General features: G+C 34.4%; 1 protein-coding gene and 1 pseudogene across 21 annotated transcripts in view; one reads left to right on the top strand and one right to left on the bottom strand.

The window, feature by feature from the left end:
* Positions 1-24017, bottom strand: part of IQCM (IQ motif containing M) — a 674133-nt gene that overhangs the window by 499598 nt on the left and 150518 nt on the right. For all 21 annotated transcript variants that reach the window (XM_045056876.1, XM_045056875.1, XM_045056873.1 and 18 more), the window contains 2 exons: positions 21496-21586; positions 16467-16558 (listed from right to left, as the gene is read on the bottom strand). In XM_045056876.1, coding sequence (XP_044912811.1) covers positions 16467-16558; positions 21496-21586 — 183 coding nt within the window. The remainder of the gene's footprint in view (positions 1-16466; positions 16559-21495; positions 21587-24017) is intronic.
* On the top strand, positions 5606-6497 carry LOC123385180 (annotated as a pseudogene).

Raw genomic sequence — 24017 nt, 5'->3', positions numbered from 1 at the left:
TTTACCATGTATACTCTTTTTTTAAAGTTTTACTTTAAATTCCAGTTAGTTAATATACACTATAATATTAGTTTTAAGAGTACAATGTAGTGATTTAACACTTCCATACAACACCCAGTGCTCATCAGAGCAAGTGTGTTCCTTAGTCCCCATCACCCATTTACCCTTCCCGCTACCCACCTTCCCTCTTGCAACCATCAGTTTGTTCTCCATAGTTAAAAGTCTGTTTCTTGGTTTGCCTCTCTCTCTCTTTTTTTCCTTTGCCCATTTGTTTTGTTTCTTAAATTCCACGTATGAGTGAAATCATTATCATGTATATTCTTAGTGTATACCTACACACTAAGAGAAAAAACATATCTAATAAAATCATTGGTGGATAACAGATAGAGGAAGGAAGAATAAATAGATATATACAAACTCCATTATTGTCCGTGGGAGAGACTCACAGTTATATATAAGGAAAATATGTCTTCTACTTTTGAAATAGTAACTACTATGGGAATGGTCTCCTGTCACAAATAGCTAAAAATCTAGACAAAAGATTTATTATAACCATATGGTGATTAGAAGCATGTGGTACTCTACTAAGACTAGACAAACAGATCAGTAGAACAGAATAAGACAGAGCAACAGATCTATGCATATGTGGACATTTCGTATATGACAGAGGTGGCCCAGAAGACCACTGGGTAAAGAGAGCCTTTTCAGTAAATATGTCTAGGACAAGTGAGTGTCACTATGGCAGAGGAGGGTGAGAAGAATGGGGAGGGAATGAAACTGGACCCTTCTCTCACACTTTGCACAAAATAGACTCCAAAAAGCTTAAAAACTAAATATAAACATAAAGCCATAATAACTTAGAAGACATCAATGGACATTAATGACCTTTAGGTAGCAAAGGTTTTACACTAAAGTCTTCAAATAAGATACAAAAAGAAATAGTCATAAGGTAACACTGATAAATTCAATTTCTATTTAGCAAGACATCATAAAACAGTTTATAAAGACAAGCCATGGACTTTTTCTAACACATGCAGTGCACAAAGATGCAGTTTATGAGATTCTATGAGAAATGTTTTAACTCAATAAGAAAAAAGCAACAAATCAAAAGAAAAATGGAAAAAAGTAACTGAACAAGATTTTTTTTAAGAGGAAATCCAGGGGTACCTGGGTGGCTCAGTTGGTTTAAGCATCCAACTCTTGATTTCGGCTCAGCTCATGATCTCAAGGTTTGTGAGTCCAAGCCCCATGTCAGGCTCTGTGTGCAGAGCCTGCTTGGGATTCTCTCTCCCTCTCTCTGCCCCTCCCCCACTTATGTGCATGTTCTCACTCTCTCTCTCTCTCTCTCTCTCTCTCTCTCTCTCTCTCTCTCTTTCTCTTTCTCTCTGTCCCAAAATAAATAAACTTAAAAAAAAAGAGGAAATCCAAATGGCTAAGAAGCATATGATGAGGTTCAACCTCATGAATAATCAGAAAAATGCAAATTAAAAAATTTTAAACACTGAATCCCAACTGATTGGCACAAATTTACACTTTTAACAATTTCAAGTGAAGAGGCTGTGAAACAATGGGACTTCATTCTCTGCAAGTGGGAATGTGAATTAGTGCCAATCTTGGAATAGTTTGGCATTATTGAGAAGTTTAAAGTATACATAGCCCATGAACCAGAATACTCTCTCCTTGATATATAGAGAACCTCTTGCAGACATACAACAGGAGACATGCACAGTAGCGCTGATACAGCCCTAAAGTGAAAACAACTTAAGTGTCCATCAAGAATAGACTAAATGCTGCATTATGTATTCTTAAAATGGTACACCATACATTAATGAAAATGAACAAAATACAGTAATCTGTAACAGCATGGAAAAATTTTGTAAGCAGTGTTGAGCAAAACAGGTAGGGCACAGAAACTATAGATAGTATAATATAATTTATGTAATTTTTTTAAATAGGCACCAATAATTCTCTATCAGCCTGGGTGGTAAACCTACAGAGAAAAACATGGAAATTGTTACCACAAAACTAAAGCTGGTGGTTAACACTGGGGGGTGAACAAGAGTGTTCCAAATGGGAGGAGAAAAGGTGGGAGTGGGGGTAACTACTGAGTGCTGACAACATTCTATTTTATGATCTGGGTACTGCTGACACAGGTTTAACTTTATAATTATTCATCACATCATAACAGATTTCCATTTGCTCATTGCTGTCTTTCAGTCTGTCATGGTGGTTTTGACTTGCAATTTATTGTTGTCAATTTATTGTTGCTGGGCCAGTGCAGATCTTCAGGTGTGCAGGCTGCACTCATTCACCAGACCCTCCTTGCTCCGTAAACACAAACAGGGCAGAAGGCATGTGTCTGCAGTCGCTGAGCTGGAACCCGGGAGGGAGCGGGTGGTCAAGACTCCATCCCTGGGGTATAAGTAGGGAGGAGGAGGTGGGACCAATTGGGAATTAAGGCCCCAAGCTTCCCTTGCATGTTCCATTATCCTATTAGACTTACTTACAAACCACAAATTTAAAGGTAAGTTACTTAGAAGTTCAAGACAATGACCAGAGAGCATTAATCCCCAAGAGCTGATCCCTTTCTAAGGGGCAAAGTCCTGTGTGACTTCAGGGTCACATGCCCATGAAGCCAGCCCAGTACCATAGGTGTATGTTTTCTGCACACCTCTACATGTATTTTATATTGTGTATGTGAATGTGTGAATGGAGGAAAGGAAACAAAACAAAACAAAACAAAACAAAACAAAACAGATGATGCTTCTATTTCTTGCTTCAAGTCCCTGAGCAGTTCAGGTCTGAACAGAAGGGAAATAAGAAGATCTGAAGTGATCATTGCATTAACATTTTAAACTGTCTACCTGACTGAAGCTTATTTACCAAAATGTTCATATATCTGAATGTAGACCTGCATGTTTAAAGGATGTTTTATAAATTAAATATTAAATATTTATAATTAAGATCATGGGCAATTAATTCCACAGCATGCTAAGCAATTTAACATAATTGTCCTTGGCTATAATCTAAATGCCAAGAACCTCCTACTCTGATTCTAGTTCCTTCCATTCCACTCACTTTAACTGAAAAAAATGTAATGTTTGGTGGTACAATTTATGAAATCTAATAAAAGTGGATATGAATAGATTAAGTTATCTAATATAGGACAATTCAGATTCCAGAAGGGAAATGGGATGGAAGGAAACCAAGTAGGTGCTCTACCTTTGATACCCTCATTTAATTTTCTCGCAGTAATATTGAAAGGCATATACAAATGTCTAATTCCTACAAAAGAATACTGAGGTTAGGAAGGCTAAATACCCTTACCAAGGTCATCCATCTAATAAGTGGATATATATACTCCAATCAGGCAACAAACTTCTATGACCTTTCTTTGCTATCTTTTTTTCTTCTTTTCTTTAAACATTTACTGTCCATTTACTATGTGCCAAGCATGATCACAAAAATGAGTGATCAACATCCACTGGAGGCCCACATCCTAATCCTGTGTTCTCAGTATGGTAAAGTGTGGCTATGAGCGCTTGAAATGTGGATAGTATGAATTGTGGTGTGCTGTATGTTAAATTATATGCCAGATTTTAAAGAATTTGTAAGAAAAAAAAAGGAATGTAAAATACGATACTAATAATTTTTCATATTGATTATGTATTAAATGATGAATTTTATATATATTGGGTTAAGTTCAGTGTGTTTAAAATTTATTTCATCTGTTTCTCTTGTTTTATGTGATTACTAGCAAATCTATTTTTTTTAAGTTTATTTTTTAGAGATGGGGAGGACACAGAGAGAGGGAGAGAGAGAATCTCAAGTGGAGAGCCTGACACAGGGCTCAAACTCACAAACTGTGAGATCATGACCTGAGTCAAAATCAAGAGTTGAATGCTTAACCAACTGAGCCACCCTGGCACTTCATCCAGAAAATTTAAATTATAAGTACATCTCGCATTTTATTTTTATTAACAGCATTGGTCTAATGATCCCCTTTCAATCTTGCTTCAGGGTATATAAATGAATTACATGCTTATAATGCTTAAATGTTTTATTTCAAGATTATTTTGCATAAGAAATATCTGTAATCCACTGTGGAATGTATCTTCCTGCTACCATCAATATTTATAGATGATATATTCAATCTCTTGAAATTTCAGAAATTAGCTTAGCTAAAATTAGCTAAACCCTGTTGAGTTTTCCTCTTCCTGACAGAGTATATAAATGAACAGAGAAATACCTGGATTCAAGACACAGGTATTCTTGTAATGGAATAAAAAAAGCTTTTTCACATTCCTCAAATATCTCTTAGAGATTTGCTGAACACTTCTAATATCATAGGATGCATTTTTCCCAGCATGAAAATTTTTGATTGTTTAGAATTTGGTACATTAAAAATACTTTTTACATTTTCCTAAAAATGATGAGGCAAGGTGAATTTTCAGACAAAACACTTGTGTTTTTACAAAATGTCTATTAATGTGAGCAATGGGGAATAATGCAAAAAAGCTCTATTTCCTAATATATTATTATATACTTAAACAGCAATAGAAACTAATTTATAATTCAATATAAAGGCTAACACTCTAAAATTATATATGATGTAACAATATTATTGATAAACTTGGGAGACTAATTGAAAATGTAATTCTAAAAAATATGTACAGTAGTGAGAAACACCATATTTAGACCACATAGTATCAGGTGGAGAAAAACTCAAAAATTACACAAATTTACACTACCCTTTAGTTCGTAACATTTTATGTACTACAAAATACTCACATTATAAGCCCATCCTATATTGAATTACTCTGTTTTGTCATGAAATATAGCCTTAAAATATCCCAATTTTAGGGGCACCTGGTTGGCTCACTCAGTAGAGCATGCTACTCTTGGTCACAAGTTCAAGCCCCACTTTGGGTGTAGAGCTTACTTAAAAAAATAAAAGCTTTGAACAAAATATCCCAATTTTATATTTAAAGAGCAAAATATTCATAGATACATATAAGACAATATGAACCTATATAAAGCAATACAATAAAACGGAATGAGAACTGGGAATCAGAAAACTAATACTTGAAATTTGAGCTACTTACATACTTTTTAATATTTAGTTTCTTCATACCAGTGATGGGAAAAGTTAGATGAACTTTGCCTGAAAATCCCATGAGAATCAAGAATACAACATATAAAAAGAAACTTACCAGTAAGGAGTGATACGAATTATGTTATTAGTTTATTAAAAAAAATTTATTCTATTACTTTGTTAAAACATCTATCTTTCAGTTAATGTTTTTAGTAGCCATTGTGGCAAAAAATTAATAAAAATATTTTAAATATCTTAAATTTCAGCTTTTTTCAAATAACTTTTGGAATTTCCTAGGTATAAAATAATAACTGACATTGTATCAACAAATGAAAGTATTTATGAGAAGGTACTTGATTATTACAGTAGAATTGGGGGAGGTAGGGGATCACAGAATCAAAAAGGCAGGTAGCAATGGTCTAAATGTACACAAGGCCAGCATTGTCTCCCTCTCACTGCACCTGTTGTAATATAGTGGATTCCTGAATAAAACTAAATCTGCTTAGAATGTATAGAATTTATTATTTGGGGGCAAGAGCAAGCATCTTATGAAAGGCAGCAAAAAGGGAGCCAAGAAGAAAGTGGTTGATCCATTTTCTAAGAAAGATTGGTATAATATGAAAGCACCAGATACGTTCAATATAAGAAATATTAGTTACCAGAACACATGGAACCAAAATCACATCTGATGTCCTCAAGGGTCATGTTTTTAAAGTGAGCCTTGCTGATCTGCAGAATAAGGAAGTTGTATTTAGAAAATTGAAGCTAATTACTGAGGATGTCCAGGGCATCTTTCCATGGCATGGACCTTACCCATGACAAAATGTGCTTCATGGTCAAAAAAGTGCTGAACATGATTGAAGCTCATGCTGATGTCAAGACTACCGATGGTTATTTGTTTCATCTGTTTGTGTTGGTTTTACTTAAACAACAACAACAACAACAACCAGATTTGGAAGACCTCTTATGCTCAGCACCAACAGGTCCTCCAGATTCAGAAAAAGATGACAAAAATCATGACCCAAAAAGTGGAGACAAATGACTTGAAAGAATTGGTCAATAAATTGATTCTTGACAGCATCAGAAAAGACATTGAAAAGACTCGTCACTTTATTTATCTACCCCATGATATCTTTGTGAGAAAAGTAAAAATGCTGAAGACGACCCAGTCTGAATTGGGAAAGCTCATGGAGCTTCACAGTGAAGGTAGTAGTTCTGGAAACACTACTGGGGATGAGAACGGTGCTCATGTTGAACGAGCTGATGGATATGAGCCACCAGTCCAAGTATCTGTTTAAAATTCAGACATTTAATGGTGACAAATAAAAAAAAAATCTTATTTGTGATGTTTAAAAAAAAGAAGGTATTATTTTAAAAATTCTATTTTCCACTTCCAAAATGAGTTGAAAATACCTCTCTACCCTCCTCCCTTCCTATCTTCAGCCGGCTTCACATACTGTCAAAAGGCAGGAACAAAGAACATGGTTTTTTCTCCTCTAGTACTGAGTGCTGTGGACTGAATTCTGTTCCTCCCAAATTCTTATGTTGAAAGCCTACCCCTCAAGGTGATGGTAGTTGGGAGATGGAACCTTTGGCAATTAAGTTTAGATGAGGTCATGAGGGTGGGACTCTCATGCATGATGAGGTCATGAGGGTGGGACTCTCATGCATGATGCCCCTATAAGATAAGAGACCAGAGAGCTCTCTCTCTCTCTCTGAATGTGCCCTCTCAGAAAAGGCCATGTGACAAAACAGGTAGAAGGCAGCTGTTTGCAAGCCAGGAAGACAGCTCTCATCAGAACCCAACCACGTAGGTACCCTGATCTCAGGCTTTCAGCCTCCAGAACAGTGAGAAAATATTTCGTTGTTTAAGCCACCCAGTCTATGGCATTTTGTTTTAGCAACCCAAGTTGACTAGTACCTGAATAACCTCTGATGAGCAAGTGAAGAAGCTGGAGAGTTAGCTGCACTGGTACATGGGGGAGAATTCCTTGTATTCATTGAGAGAAAATGAAATGGATGCTTATGTCCAATTAATGAAAGAAAACTATTACATTATACTTAACTAGAAAAAAAATTTAAGTATTGCCACTAGGTTTTAAAAAGATGCAAAGGAACAAAATTGAAAGGAAATAAACTAAGTTGTTAAGCACAGCTGTGAGAGGGTGGTGGCATTAATTGACAAGTTTTTTTTTTCTTTTTTCCAAATTGTTCTTTAATATAGTTGTATGTATTTTTATAACTGAATAAAAATGAAACCTAACATTTGGCTATTGATCTCAATACAAAAGGAGTCTAACAGAAAGGTTTTGTTTATTTTCAGTTATCTTCGCAGGGGACAAAAGCTATTTATAAAGCATTTTTTGAGTTCCCATATGTCTACCATTCTATTGGCTATTTTTTTTAAGTAGGCTTCATGCTCAGAGAGAAGCCCAATGTGGGGCTTGAACTTGCGACCCTGAGATCAAGACCTGAGCTGAGATCAAGAGTCAGATGCTTAACCGATTAAGCCACCCAGGTGCCCCTCTACTGGCTATTTTTAAAGGGTATGTGCTGCCTTCCTTAAACTCATCCATTTTATTGAGAGAAGATTCCATCACAGTAATTGATAATAATACCATATATACAGTATTTAGACAATTTTCATTGTAATGAGTAAATGCTGAAGTAAAATCAAATAACAAATATTAAGATCTCAAAGAAAGCACTCACTCAGAGCTGACCAACATGGAGAGCAGGAAAATATAATGATTACTAGAAATTCATGAAATAGAAAGCAATGCACTATAAAGAAAACCAATTAAGACTAAAGTTGTTTCTTTAAAAAAATAAATAAATAAAGTTGACAAACATTCAGCACAACTGACCCAATAGAAAAAGGAAGGAAAGGAGGGAGAGAGAGAAAACCTAAATAATTAATATAGAAAATTAAAAAGGAGACATCAGTACAAATGTTATTATGGACAACTTTGTGGCAATACTTTTGACAACTTGGACATATTACTATAAACACAACTTATAAAAACTGGCAGAAGATTAAAATAATTTCATCAGTTCCAATCTTATTAAAGACATTTAATCTATGATTTTAAAATCCCATATAAAGAAATCTCCAGGCCAAGTGGCATCATTAGTGATTTTCCCCCAACATTTAAGAAAAAAAAAATAGCACAATCTTACACAAAGTCTTCCAGACAAATGAACAAAAAGTGGGAATAGTTTTCAACTTATTGTATAATGTTCATTACCTCAACACCAAATCCTGACAGGAACATTATAAACAAGGAAAATTACAGGTCATTTCTCTTTTCAAAATAAGTTTAGGGGCGCCTGGGTGGCGCAGTCGGTTAAGCGTCCGACTTCAGCCAGGTCACGATCTCGCGGTCCGTGAGTTCGAGCCCCGCGTCAGGCTCTGGGCTGATGGCTCAGAGCCTGGAGCCTGTTTCCGATTCTGTGTCTCCCTCTCTCTCTGCCCCTCCCCCGTTCATGCTGTCTCTCTCTGTCCCAAAATAAATAAAAACGTTGAAAAAAAATTAAAAAAAAATAAGTTTAAAAATCCCCAACAGAATATTAGCAAATTAAATTCAAGTTTGGTTTATTCCAAGGTTGAAGATTAGCTTCACATCTGAACATCAATGAGCATAATTCACTACATTAAGACAACAAGGGAGAGAAATCATATAATCATCTTGAGATAAAAATAAAATCATCTGATAAAACTCAACATTGACTCATGATGAAACCTCTTCATTAAGTAGGAACTTCTTTAATATAGACAGGCTTTGACAAATACTATACATTATACTTAATGCTAATATATATAATAATTCCTTCTGAGATAGAAAATGAGAAAGCTGTTCACCATTTCTGTGTTACATTGTTCAGGGGGGCTAACAAATGCAATAAGGTAAGAAGAAATAAATAAAAGACCCAGAATAGGAAGAAAAGAACATAAACTGTCATCATTCATGGACAGCATGATTATATACTTAGAAAATCTAGAAGGATCAACAGATATACCAGATTAACTACTAGAAATTATGTTAATTTATAAAGTCTATAAAATTTAAGGTCCATATAAAAAGATTAACTGTATTTCTAGGTTGCAGAAACTGGGGTAGGGCTGAAATAAAATTTTAAATAGCATTTAAAATAGCATCAAAAACATCAAATGCACGGAAATAAATCTTTAAAAAATGCAGAAAACTATAAAATATTATTGAGCCTTTATAAAGCCCTAAATAAAAGGAAGTACATATCATGTCCATCTGCAGTTCATTTGGAAAATTTGTAAGATTTTTGCAATTCTTGATATCTACCTGGGGACAGGCAAATCTAAACAAACATCATCTTTTTATAAAATAATGACAATTATGGCATAGCTTGTGAGATTACAGTTAAAAAAAGACAAAACTGGAATAGTGGACAATGAGAGTAAGAAATTCAAGATTGGGGGAGAGCAAACCTACAGCATTTCATTTTATTGCCCCAAAGAGGGTAATATTTTTGTTCAATTTTGCCATATTTAAATCAATATCATTTGTTTATCAAAGACACCCTTAAAGGAAGTGAAAAGACCAGTCACAATACAACGAAAGATTAGTATCAAGAATTTAATAACACTCCAAATCTAGGAATCTAGGGTGGAAGCAAAGAGACAGGATTTGACAAGGGCAAATAAGTAGATATCAGTTGCTATCAATATTATTAAATAAATGAAATAAAAGAGGGCAACCCATGAACAAGTGATGAGAATGCATCATGACAAAAAATTAATCTATTAATCTAATTCTGGATTCCTGAGATCTGAGTATGTGTGTGTGTATATATATATATATATATATATATATATATATATATATATATGTGTATATATATATATATGTGTGTGTGTGTGTGTGTATGTATATATCTATATATCTATATATGATTGATTGAAAGGAAAAGGGACAGAAGTAATACAAATTTTTTGTTGCTTGTTTGTTTTAACCAGGAGAGTTGTAAGCTACCAGGAATAGGTATGAGCCCTAAAAACAAACTACTCTAAATAATATAAAAACCTTGTGGAATCAGACTTTCTTATATTTTCTGGTTTTACTATTTTTATGCTTTCCTGCTCGTTCAGCCAGGTTTTTAATCTTATCTTTTAATATTTAACTAGCATTTTTAGGTGTTCTGTACCCAAAAGTCTTTCCTCGCATAGTTGTTCACCATGTTCTCAGAAACACATATGCGCACACACACACACACACACACACACACACACACACACATAGAGCTGTATTTTTTTCAGCTTTATTTTTTATTCAAAATGAAAACAGCATATTTAAGCTCCATGGGTGGAACTATTTATTCTAATAAATTAGATAAATTTCTTCATTAAATAGAAAAAAAATAAATATGCAAATTGGTACCACTCTTAGAAAATAAAATGGTATCTTCACTCATAGTGAGTACTTCCTATGTGCCAAGAATGATTCTGGATCCAAGGGATTTAGTAGTGAATAAATCAGTCAATACTATCCGTCTTCATGGATTTTATATTCTATCAGGAGGAGGCAGACAAAGTCAGATAAATGAAAGAAGCAACATGTCCTGAGATCTCAAATGCTAGAGGTCAAAGTAAAGCAAGTGACCTAACAGGGCTGGCAAGTATGGTTGCTGCTATAATAAACTGGCCAGGAATGGCCTTACTGGTAAGGAGGCATTTGGACAATGCCCAGAAGTGGCCAAAAGGTGATGCCTATGATATCTAAGGAAAGGAGCTTTCTAGACAAAGAGAACAACACCTACGGAGTTCCAGAGTTGGACATGTTAGGTTTGAAATGCCTGTTAAAAATTCAGGTAGACATGCTGATTAAGCAGTTGAATGTGAGATGGAGTTCAGGAGAATAACCAGGCTGGAGATATGTTTGGAGTCATCAGCACATAAATGATATTTAAAGCCACAGCTTGGATAAAATTATCAAGGGAATGAGTGTAGCTAGAGAAGAAATTCAAAAATTTAATGCCAGGCCTCTATTTTCACTAGGGTCCCAAGACTCTTAGCGGGATTTAAAAATATTGTTAGAGTTTAGAAGGTGATCTGGTGAATAGTAGTGCTCTTCAATGTCAGGTTTTGGAAATAATTCAAAGGTATAATTATTAGAGAATATATGTAGTATGATGGAAAGCAAAATCATTTAAGGAAAAGGGCTCAAGGAATGCAGAAGCCAATGAGTCAGAGAGCTTATTTATTTGGACACCCACATCACAGTTATTACAAGACTGGTGCTTGAGAAAGTCACAAGGGCCCAGGGTCTAAATTCTTTAAGACATGAGAAAATGGATGTAAATCAATAGATTACTGTAAGAAGAAGAGATAATGGAGGATACCATTTGATGACATGGGATTCAAAGATGGATTCATGTTAGAGAATAGGAAGGGACAATGGTCTGGAAACAGCATAAGGAATAAGGTCATTACTCCATCTCCAATCCCAGACAGGCGAGGTGTGGGAGAGAGAACCATCACCACTTGAGACAACAGCAGAGAAAGAAATGTCCTCAGGGCTAGGGACAGAGCACGGATTTTAGTGAGACCAAGAGCTGAAGGGAACACTTAGCAGAAGAGAAAGATTTAGGGCTTTTGCTGGTTACTGGCTATGATTTCAGGGAGGAGAATAAACAGTTTCTAGGAGCAAAAAGGATAAGGGATAAGGTCACAAAAGAAGGCATACAGAATTAGAGAGAAAGGGAGCGGGACTTTGGTGATAAGAGGCAACCTGGAAGTCCTAGGTGTCTTGTGGACACTGATGTAGACAGAGTTAAAGGTCATACTTAATGAGATTCATCCCAAGGGTCCCAAGGCTGTGAACTTACCAAGTAGGGTAAGGTAAGAAATCTTGCTAAGAGCAAAGGCTGGGGTTGGTCCACTTCTCTCCAATCAATGATTATGTACAGAGATTTTAATATCTGAGAAGCAACCCTACAGGTAAGGGAAATATTCTAACCTTTTGTTCTTTTCATTGAAGATAGTTTCATTCTTTCCTTGAAGATTACAGATGATGAAACTAAAGCCCAGAGAACTGGGGTACCTCTTACCATGGGCCTATTCCCTTAGAATCATAAAGATGGAGGTAAAGCTCTGAAATGACTGGTGAAAGGGGTGCTTGAAGAATATCAATTTCAGTGTGACCTACCAAATTCATTGAAATAGCAAGTAAACAGGCAGATTCAAGGTCTAGAGCAGGATGCTAGCAATGATAACGACAAAAATAGTTGAATTCAGGAAAGGTCACAGTGATTGTGTTTATACATTAACAATAAAACTCACTTCCTGAGTTCCATGTTGTGATAGGGTTGAGTGTGTGGTTAAGAGGTAGGTCTTGTGCTTCTAGTAATAAATCCTTTAGGATATATGCTTTACTATTTACGTCTAGGGAACTGAAATTAATAGTCACAGCTCAATTTTATTAAGCACCAGGATGTATGGTATACATGTTATAAACATAATCTAAAAATTTTGAGGTTGATATTGCTATTATTCCCCATGTAATCAATGAGGAAACTGACTCATAGAGTGATTAAGTCACTTGGATGAGGTTTCCAACTAGAAACTGGCAGAGCCAGAATTCTAATCTCATTAGAATGACTAGAACAACTTCAGTGCCTTCACTACTGTGCTATCCCGTAGCCCCCTTACCTGCAGTTTCACTTTCTATGGTTTCAGTTACCCACAGTCAACCAAGATCCAGAAGCAGATGATCCTCCTTCTGACACACTGTCAGAAGGTAAATAGAAGCCTAATGCTGTCATAATGTCTATGTCATTCACCTCACTTCATCTCATCAATAGACATTTTGTCATTTCACATCATCATGGGAAGAAGGTGGGTGTAGTACAATAAAATATTTTGAGAGACAGACCACATCCATGTAACTTTTATTACAGTATATTCTTATAACTGTTCTATTTTATTATTAGTTATTGCTAATCTCTTACTGGGCCTAATTTATAAATTAAACTTTACCATAGGTACGTGTGTATAGGAACACACATAATATATATAGGGTTCGGTACTATCTCAAGTTTCAGGCACCCACTGAGGGTCTTGGAATGTATTCCCCATAGATAAAGGGGGACTATTGTACCACTTTAAAAGGCAAGGCTTCAAGTAGTATAAAGTATATATATTTCTATATATATAACATATAATTATTATGTGTCATACATAATAATATATGTAAGTCAAATGAATAGAAATCTTGACTTTGTCTTAATTCCCATGTTCTAATTTCCTTTCCTTTTTCCTTTAATAAGAATAATTTAAAGGAAGGAAAAAATAAGATAAAAACAGAGAGGGAGGCAAGCCATAAGAGACTCTTAAATACAGAGAACAAACTGAGGGTTGCTGGAGCAGAGGTGGCGGGGCGGGGCGGGGGCGGAGATGGGTTAAATGGGTAAGGGGTATTAAGGAGGGCACTTTTAGGGAGGAGCACTGGGTGTCATATGTAAGAGATGAATCACTGGGTTCTACTCCTGAAGCCAACACTATGCTGGACGTTAACTAACTTGAATTTAAATTTAAAAAAATTATTTATTTATTCTAAAAAAGAATTGGGCAATTTTAATTTAAGAGCCCAGTAAATTATCATACACCTCTGAGAAAACTGCAAGATCTGCATTCTCCACAATTTAAGCTACATCCTCTTACTAAAGAGACCTCAGCGACTGTTTCAGACATTCAGTGAAGCTGTAACTTACTAAACAGTGTTAATACTGATGTCCAGAAAAAGCTTTGTTGGACAAATTTGTAGACTAAAGCTGTAAAATGAACTAAAAAATTAACATGAATTTTAAAAAGTATTCATAAAGTATTGATTATTTTTCACCCAAGACACAAAGCCAGGATCACACCTAGGTCACACCTAAAAAAAAAAATCAACATTTTTCGCACTTCTCTGATAGTTAAGTAAGTCCTGGCCACAAACTTTCAGATATTTCTGACCTTACCAATAATAATAATAATAATAATAATAATAATAATAATAATAAAATTGCTATTATAAAAGAGTTGTTTGGCTGAAAACAAAGCAAAATAAAACAAAAATTCATTTAAAACAAAGCACTGGTGAAATTTCCACTCTTATTTTATTAAAAATACATTTCATTTTAAGGAAAAAAGAACTATACTGTAGCATTTGGAAATAATATTTTATTGAAAATTTTTATACTTTCAGCATGTTTAACCTTCCAACTCCCCATGAAGTTATATGAGTATTGAGAGACTTATATCATAAAACTAATAATCTGCCCAACAATTTGCTTTTAAAGCATATAAATGAAATGCATAACATTTTACTTATTTTTATGCTATCTCTGCAGTCTACACATAATCAGTGTAAACCAGAACCATAAAAGATAAGTGTCCAGTGCCCTTTTTTTGCAGGTATATATTCATTGTTGTTTTTGTATTTTATTTCCCCAAATTCATCTTTTTCTTTTAGCCTATAATGCAGAAAGAGATACACAGATACATATAGAAAAATATTCCATTTGGGTGGCTTCTTTTGTCTTCATTCATTCATTCATTCATTCAACAAATATTTATTAATGCCTAATATGTGCCAGTCACTGTGATAAGACAAGGAGCCTTCATCTCCCATGAAGTTATTATGGATCTATTAGTAAATATTCCAAATATGTCAGCAGAACATTTTTGCATGGACAGAACCTTTAGCAAACCTCAAAGCACATCCTATAGGTGACTGCCCATTCTGCAGGCCTTTGACTCACAATTTCATAATAATCTGTAGCTAGTAATTGAGATTCTGTCAATAAACATTTTAGAAAGATTTTGTCTTTTCTTTAGCACTAAAAAAAAAAAAAACAACAGTGGTCAAACTCCTAGGGAGTAAGTTTCATGTAGATGGAAAAAGACTTAAATTTCTACATTCAGAGTAAAGCCATGAGAATTACTGAACCCTTCAATGAACTAAGAGGTGGCTCTAAAAAGGGAAAAAAACATATGATTTATCTGAGTTTGATGGTATTTGAAAACAGATTTTTATCAATGCTTAGTATGATTCTGAATAAACTCTAAATATCATAGAACTTTCACTTATAAGGTAGCTAAGGGCTGCAAAACCTCAGCCTTCACAGTTATCAGATTTCAAGATTATACTATTTCACCTATTAGATCCTATGCTTTATGAAGAATTTTTGACAGCATTTACTTCTTCATATACATATTCTAGACTCAGTTGAGATCCACACATTGTTTACACTACCTGGGACCTCAAACTACCTGATCAAGCCTTAAAAGAATTTAAGCAATGGATCAATTCAACATTCAAAAATTTTAAACAGACGTGTGTTCGACTTTAAACAGCACGTGTTCAAGATTCTGACATTACATTCACAAATATTAAAAGTATTGGTGAATATTGGTTGGATTAATGAAAATGTGGTGCTTGAGCCTCCATTTGATGCTTGAATTCCTTATAATAATCAAAGCAGAGAAACGCTGGCAAAATTGTAGTTGGATAAAGGAAATTTTATGCAAGAATGTCTTAAGAATGCAAGGAGAAGCTTCTTCTGCAAATTTTCAAAATCAATCAAAGTCCCACTCTACAAGAAGAGTTTTCTCTTAATGACAGCCTGAAGCTCAAGAACATGAGTAACAAGTTTAAAAAGAGGAAAACTACAAAACAGTTTCTTTGGATCAATAGCCCCCTAGGTCTGTCTTTAAGCAAGTCACCAAGTTCCAGAGAGTTAGCTTTTCAATCACCCTTAAGGGACTTTAAAGAATCATCTATATTTTCTTTTGAAGAATTATGTATTCTTTTAAAACAACAATAACTCAAGGATAGAGGAATTTATAAATGTATAAGAAATTTATGCTTATAATTTCCTAAAACCTTCAATATTCACACACATTAAAAACATCCAATCTGGGGCGCCTGAGTGGCTCAGTCAGTTCAGCATCCAACTTCAGCCTAGGTCATGATTTCGCCATTCCTGAGTTCAAGTCCCGCATCAGGCTCTGTGCTGACAGCTCAAAGCCTGAAGCCTGTTTTGGATTCTGTGCCTCTCTCTCTCTGCCCCTCCCCTACTCATTCTCTCTCTCTCTCTCTCTCTCTCTCTCTCTCTCTCTCTCTCTCTCTCTCTCTGTCTCTCTCTCTCAAAAATACAAAAACATTAAAAAAATCCGATCTCTCAAGTTCAAATAAAAGAGCTGAAAATGAATTATTAGTATTTGTTTCTGAAATCTCTTTATATTTTGACACAGTATTTAAAGGAAATACTAGCTGTTTGACACTGCATTTTAAATGAATGTGGACTAATGAAAGTCACTGCGTTATTATTAACACTTACGAATGAGACTCACCATGTTCTTTCGGAAGTCCCATGGAAGAGGTGGTCATGGGTTGTAAGGGCAAGCCAAAGTTGATGGGGACGGCATATGGTGAGACCAACAATCTGTTTCCAGAATGTAAAGATAAAGCCTTGAGTGATTTCTAATCCCTATTTTGTAATACAAATGCTCAAGAACAATGTTATAATATTAGATGCTAATCACAGAGAAAAAAACCACTTGTCTCCTATCAGTAGAGACTATGCATGTTGGACCCTCAGCATTCCGCAGAGTTAGAAGCATGCAGTAGGCCCTCTATAAATATTATTGAAAAAATATATTTTTATGTAATTATGTTATTACATAATAAATATATAATATTTATTGAATTAAGACAAAAATAATACCAAATTTTGCTGGCTCTGAGCATGGATAACAAACAGGAACATTTGCTTTCTGAATGAAAACAAAACTCAGAAATGTGAACAAACATCGTATCTACTTATTCTCTCTTTCACAAGAGATTTTAAGTAACATGTTTCCTATCATGACTTAGCGAGATTTAACCAAGTCAGCTGAATCAAAAACTGGGTATCATGTAGAAATTTTAGCAAATGTACATAAGCAAAAGGAAGAAAATAAAAATTAGCCCTAATTCACCACCCTATTATTTTAGTCATATTTGTAAAACCTTAAATGCTTCTTAAGGGCCAGGCACTATTCTAAGTTCTGTCTGTCTTGCTGCATTTAATGCTCACAACAAGATACTGGGTTTTTATTATTATTACACCCATTTTATTTTATTTTTATTTATTTATTTATTTAAATTCAAGTTAGTTAACATACAGTGTATTATTGGTTTAGGAGTAGAACCCATTGAATCATAACTTACATATGACACCCAGTGCTCATCCTAACAAGTGCCCTCCTTAATGCCTATCACTCATTTAGTCCATCCCCCCACACTAACCTCCCCTCCAGCAACCTCAGTTTGTTCTCTGTATTTAAGAGTTTCATATGGTTTGCTTCCCTCTCTGTTTTATCTCATTTTTCCTTCCCTTCCCTTATGTTCATCTGTTGTGTTTCTTAAATTCCACATATGAGTGAAATTATATATTTGTCTTTCTCTGACTTCTTATGTTTAGCATAATACACTCTAGCTCTATCCACGTTGTTGCAAGTGGCAAGATTTCATTCTTTTTGATCACCAAGTAATATTCCATTATATATATATATATATATATATATATATATATATATATATAAATCTTCTTTTACAAATGAAGAAACTAAGACATTAAATGGTTAAGTAGTATATAGTTCAAATCATCCCAGCTAGAAATGGGTGGAGCCAGGATTTGAATCCAAGTAGTGGGACCTCAAGAACTAAACTCCTTATAACTATTTTATACTAACTGTATTTGTCATAATTAACATATGTACTATATTTCATACCTTCTCTGTTTATTTGCACATATATGTACATGAACCCTTTAGCTCATTTTTTTTACTTAATATCATGAATTTCTTTATTTGTAAATGTACAAAGATGTACACTGTCATTTGACCCTTTACAAAGCATTCCATTATATGGATTTAACATACTGATGGTTTATTTACCAATTTCTTTTGCTGGATATTTGGGTTGCTTCCACTTTTTTGGTATTTATAAACAAGGATGAAAATCTTTGAACATTCATATTTGTGAACCTATCCAGTTCTTTTCTTCTTATAAATGTCTAGAAATTGAATTGCCAGTTCAAATGTTATATAAATATTATAGAAATTTTTAGGATTTTAGGGGCGCCTGGGTGGCTCAGTCGGTTGAATGTCCAACTTTGGCTCAGGTCATGATCTTGCAGTTTGTGAGTTTGAGCCCCACGTTGGGCTGGGTGCTGACAGCTCAGAGACTGGAGCCTGCTTCAGATTCTATGTCTCCCTCTCTCTCTCTCTGCCCCTCCCCTGTTCGTGCTCTGTCTCTCTCACTCTCAAAAATAAACATTAAAAAAAATTTTAAGAAATTCTTAGGATTTGAAAACATTTTGCCCATCAAAAAACTAGGGTCTCTGAGGGAAGACTCTGTGGCAGAGTTTTACATTTGGCATACAGTTGATATTTAATAAATAGTAAATAAATGACTGACTTAATAGGATCCATTAGTCTATCTGTCACTCATGTGGTCATATGCAGTGGCCAAACAACTGAGGTATCACTAGTATGACCAAATCATACAGTCAAGGGAAAATATGAAAGGCTTGAGTATACAGTCAGCTTTGCAAAACCCCATTTAAAATTCTAGAATTTATTTGTATGTCATCAAGAATAGGGCCACAATACACTAATCAATCACAATTTTCTTTGATCTCTTCTATCTGGCCCATGGTTATATATTTAAATCTCCAAATTAGGACTATTAATTGCATTGTTCAATGATTTCCTATTAATGAAAGATCCTAACAGAAGCAGACCACAGTTCATCCACTTAAGCAAAATATTTTACAAACATTAAGGTGAAATGACAGGGTCATTTCAACTTGGATGTGAAATGCAGTGAGGGATTCTATCATTACTTTATAATCTTCTCATTTTATTATTCAATTGATCAGAATAGCCTAAATACAAACTGTCATATAACACACAAGAAACTCCCGAATCGTCACAAAACTAGGGGAAGAAGTCTGGGCTCACTTGCCTAAGTTACAGAATGTGTTTACAGAAATACAGTTGTCGTACCTCCAAATGCACCAAATATTATAAACAACAACAACAAAAATAGCTCTAATAAATAAGTGCAGAGAAAGTTAATTTCCTTGGTGGAAAATTAACATTTAGAATGCACTCACATTTATCACTATTGTCATAAAAAGAGCATATTAATGTATGGTAATCTTTAAAGTTAGAATTCAAAGGTATATTGAAGAACTTCACTTCCTTAAATTTGAAAATTCAGAGGTATTCAATTTTGGTTTTGCTCTGCAAATCAAATGTAGAGAAATCTGGCAAAAGGAAATCATATATTTATAAGATTGTATTTCTTCATGTATTGTCCAAGGAAATTTCTTTTGTGGAGCCAATATTTTTATGGTCTACCTAAAAATATTATGTGTCTCCCTTAGAAATAAGTATTTTCCAAGGCATCTTCAGGGGAATTGTAAGTAGTTTATATACAGCTTCCCTCACAGGGGTCTATTCGTATTGAACAGAAATCTTCCAGAAGTCTCACAAAGAGTTGGGCAATTCATGCTAATTAGTGCTGGAACCTGTCCCTGCATTGTTAACAACCCCCTACCTGATTTCCAACTGATTTTATTGTCCTTTCTGTTGCTTATATCCTCATGGCTAAGTTTCCTTATCTTTATTATGTGGTGAACTAGATTTCAGTAAAAATTTCACTCTAATGGCATCTTATTTGTCTAGTTAAGCACAGGTTTTCTAATACCCTGAGTCACCATGTCCCAGAACACTTATTTGTCTTTCCTTCTGTATTCCCATCACACTTCTAACATTAATGAAATGAAGCTAACTGCAAGGTAGGAAACAAGTTACTGCCATAAGCTAGCTATAAATAAAGACAAAGCAACCCTAGTGGATTGAAGTTCAGGCTTTATGTGCCCCAGGCTGTTACTGGGAGTACATGGACTTGCTCTTAATTTCAGAGGGTGTTGATCTTCCTCATTAGGTAGGACATGTTTTCATTAAAAATGGGATGTTAGGGTGTCAAGAGACCTTTATCTTCCACCAGTTGCAGAAGAAACAATTCTTTGAGAAAGACTCAACTCTCTTGAGAAAGACATACTGAAAGATACTCTACCTGATCAGATTTATTATTAATGAGTGCTCCACTTGTCCCTAAGTCATTATTATTCTTTCTTGAATCTTCAGTCCCATTGAAATACAGAGAAAATGGTAGATTTTCAAATTAGTTCAGTTAACTTTTCTAGTTATTAAAAGCGTACTTGAAATTCTAAACTATTTGGTTAAATTGGTCTATTAACTACTCTTTTAGCAGTTACCACTCTGCCAGATCAACCTGGGTCTTGGTTTAAATTAAGGCCAAAAGCAATTTTTTTTTAAACTGGTAAATTCCCAATATAATCATTTCTTTTCCTTTGCAATTAACATCTTCCCCTACCATGGATAAAACCAAACCCTCAGTATTAGAGCTTTACATAAATTCCACTCTTCCAAATTTGAATATCACATTACACTTATGCCAACAAAGTGTTGACTTCTGAGCATCAATCTCCTAGTGTTAAGCACAGATTGTTGGATAAATGTTGGAAGGTCCATGATATTCTTTATAGCCAGGGAAACATTTTCTCAAATTTTTATTATTTATTACTGTGCTAATTATCCCAAATTTCTGACGATGTTACATAATGAAATAATGTAAAACAAATGACTGAAAAACACATTTAACAGAGCAACATTGATACTCTACAAGTATAAACGTTCCTACAAAATGTGCTGAAGAACCTTTAGAGGTTCTGTAGCCCTAGGGCCAACAGTTATGTACACAATTGTAAAGTTACCTTGAAGATGACCGTGCTATTTAATGGAATAATTCGGAAAAGTAACTGACTCATCTCCACACACCTTTGGAAAGCAGAAGCAAATGCCTTCCCTGAAACTATGCTCTACCGGATCAGTCTCACCTTCCGTTAGAAAAAGACTAACTTTAAATTATTAAATTAAAAAAGAAAAATTATAACTTAACTCTGCTCCATAATTGCTGCAGAGGAGTTATTAAAATTCCAAACTTATGTAATATTATCATAAAATATGGCATTTTTCTCAAGAAAGCCACAAATTGGATTTGAGCTTATGCACTGTAAAACCCAGATGGTTTGCTTAACTACTCAGACATCCTCCAGTTCAAAAGTTAATTGAATTGAAAACTAAAATTTTGATAATTGATATGCTTTAAGGGACTCAAGCAGAAGGACAAATTAGGATCCCGCACGACATGTTAATAGACTTGAGAAACTACAATTGGTCAGGAAGTATTCGCATAGTAGAATAAAACTATACATTTTCTATAGGTTAGCTAATTACACATTACCTGGACTTAACATGGTGCTGATGCTTTTCTTTCTCCATTTTTTTACTCACTGATTCAATATTAGTCACTATTTTACCCAGTTTAACTTGTTCTGGAATTTAAAAAAAAGAAAAAAGAAAAAACCTTTAATTGTATCCTCTTTGTTTTCAAGTTCTAAGTGCATATTTTGAATTAAATTGCAAATTGCAGATTTTTTAATAAGAGGTACAATATTTTTCAAACAAATTACTAACACAAAGATACTCTAAAAACACATTTGAGTGGTTTTTTTTCACCCCACGCTCCTCAGATGTTTTGCAATTACCAAAATTTAGTACTGAAGGTATAGAGTAAATGAAGTGCATATATCAGAAAGGAGATAGCTCCCCAAGAAATGTCTGCAACAGCACAGTACATACGAATGAATACCAAAGCCCCGTTTATACATATCAGCATTATTATCACCATTATCGTCATAAGGCTTAGCTTTTATGGAGAGCTTGCTATTTTAAAATAATTTAGCAATCATTAGTTAATGTAAGTAGGAATACTCATCAATTTGATAAAGCAAGACTGACGTCCAAAAAAGGCAAAGTTCTGCTTTAAAAAAAAATTGAGGTTTTAAAGTCTAAAGAGAAATTTACATAAATATTTTTAAATACCTATTCTTTCTATTTTATATAGATAATAGGACTAATATAGTTTGAAACATTATCACAAAATATTAATTCAATATCTATTAAGCACGTTCTAGCTACCTGCTCAAGTATAAGAAAGATACACTAAAGATACAGGAAACTTATGAAGTGAAACCCTCTGTTTTAAAAAATTTACAAACTAGTTGGTGTGTCAATACTAACAGAAGAGCACAGTTGACTATCTTATGTTAATTTAGATTTAAAATATATAACACAAATATAAAAATTTTCGAGAAACAGAAAACAGAATGTTAAAATTTATTGACTATTTATATACCAGGGATGTTGGTTAGCCTTCTGCATAAATTGTCTCACACTTAAGCCTCAGAACCAGTTTTTGGCGCTTTTGTTTGTTTGTTGTTTGGTGAAGTGCAATGATTACTCTCTTTTACATGGAAGGAGAACAGCTTACCCAAGATTGGAGAAGTTAAAAAGTACAGAGACAGAGCTCCAACTTCTATCCCTCTGACTGTAAGTTCCTTCATCACTATAGCCCCTGCAGCTCAGGGGGCTCCCCTCAGCTGCCTAATGAGGGAAAGAGGACCATTTCTGTCTTGCTTACTTTGGAGGGTAACAATAGAGCTCAAAAGACACACTTTATATAAAGACACTAATATATGGAGAAATATAAGGAAGAAGTAGGGAAGGAATTTATAAGTTTGAGTCTTAAAAATAGAAACATTTAAAAATATTTGCCATATGCTAAATGTGCTAATTCCTATACATGGGTTATCATATTTTACTCTCACAAGCACAACACAAATTAGGTTCTATTATTATCCTCATTTTACAGATGAGGAAAATGAGTCAGAGAAAGAGATTAACTTCCCCAAGGTTATATAGCTAACAGTAGGTAGAGTCAATATTCAAACCCAGGTAGGCAGTCCTTGGAGCCTGTATTGTTAATCAATATGATACTCAATATGCATATTTATTTTATTTCAGGAATATCTACTGAGTGAAAATTGCTATGCTAACTCCTAAAGAGGGGAGATATAAGACACAACAATTAATAAAACATGATTGGCACTTTCAAGGGACAGCATGACTAACAGCAAAAATTGTTGCAGAAAAGCAAAGGAGCAAAAGGATAGGGAGGAAAGATCACGAGAACGTGTGATCCAGAGATCTAAGGACTGAATTTTATAGTGATGCTAAAGAAAGTAAGATTGGGTTACTATAATAATTAATAAAGCAAAAGATATGCCCATTTGGGGGGTTAAATTCATTTTTTTAGGAATCTCTACACCCAACATGGGGCTTGAACCCACAACCCTGAGATCAAGAGTTGCATGCTCTTCTGAGCCAGCCAGGCGCCCCTATACGCCCATTTTTAATAAAATCTGTTAAAAAACTTCAGGCATAATCCATTTAAATGCTAAACTAAAAGCCTCTACAGTAGCATTTAACTAAATCATGTTAGGACTGCATCCAAAATTTAAAAAAATAAGTATAGTTATATCCCTTTAAAAAGAGGGATTTCTAGAAAGGCAATTAAAGCATATAAAAAATCCAACATTACTTCTAATTAGCTTAATAAACCTTTGGATGGGGAACCAGACTTATTGTATGCCTTTGGGCAAATTATATAATCTCAGAGTTCATAACTATTCCCTTTATGTAAAATCTAGTCTCTAAACCAATTACATCAAACTCAAATTCAGTTCTAGAATGTAAATTATAAATCACCTCTGGTTAGAATAATTGGTAAATAAGAGACAAACAGGGAGACTCAGAGAAGAAAATGCAGGTAAAGCAATAAATTTTTAGGGCTTTTGTAATGAAATCAAACATACGGAACATAAGGCATTGGAACTGCCAAAGGACTGTAGTCCTTAACACTGT

Source organism: Felis catus, chromosome B1, assembly GCF_018350175.1.
Source record: "Felis catus isolate Fca126 chromosome B1, F.catus_Fca126_mat1.0, whole genome shotgun sequence".
Taxonomy (NCBI): Eukaryota; Metazoa; Chordata; class Mammalia; order Carnivora; family Felidae; genus Felis; species Felis catus.
Note: the sequence above shows the minus strand (reverse complement) of the source record. Positions and strands in the feature narration are given on the sequence as shown.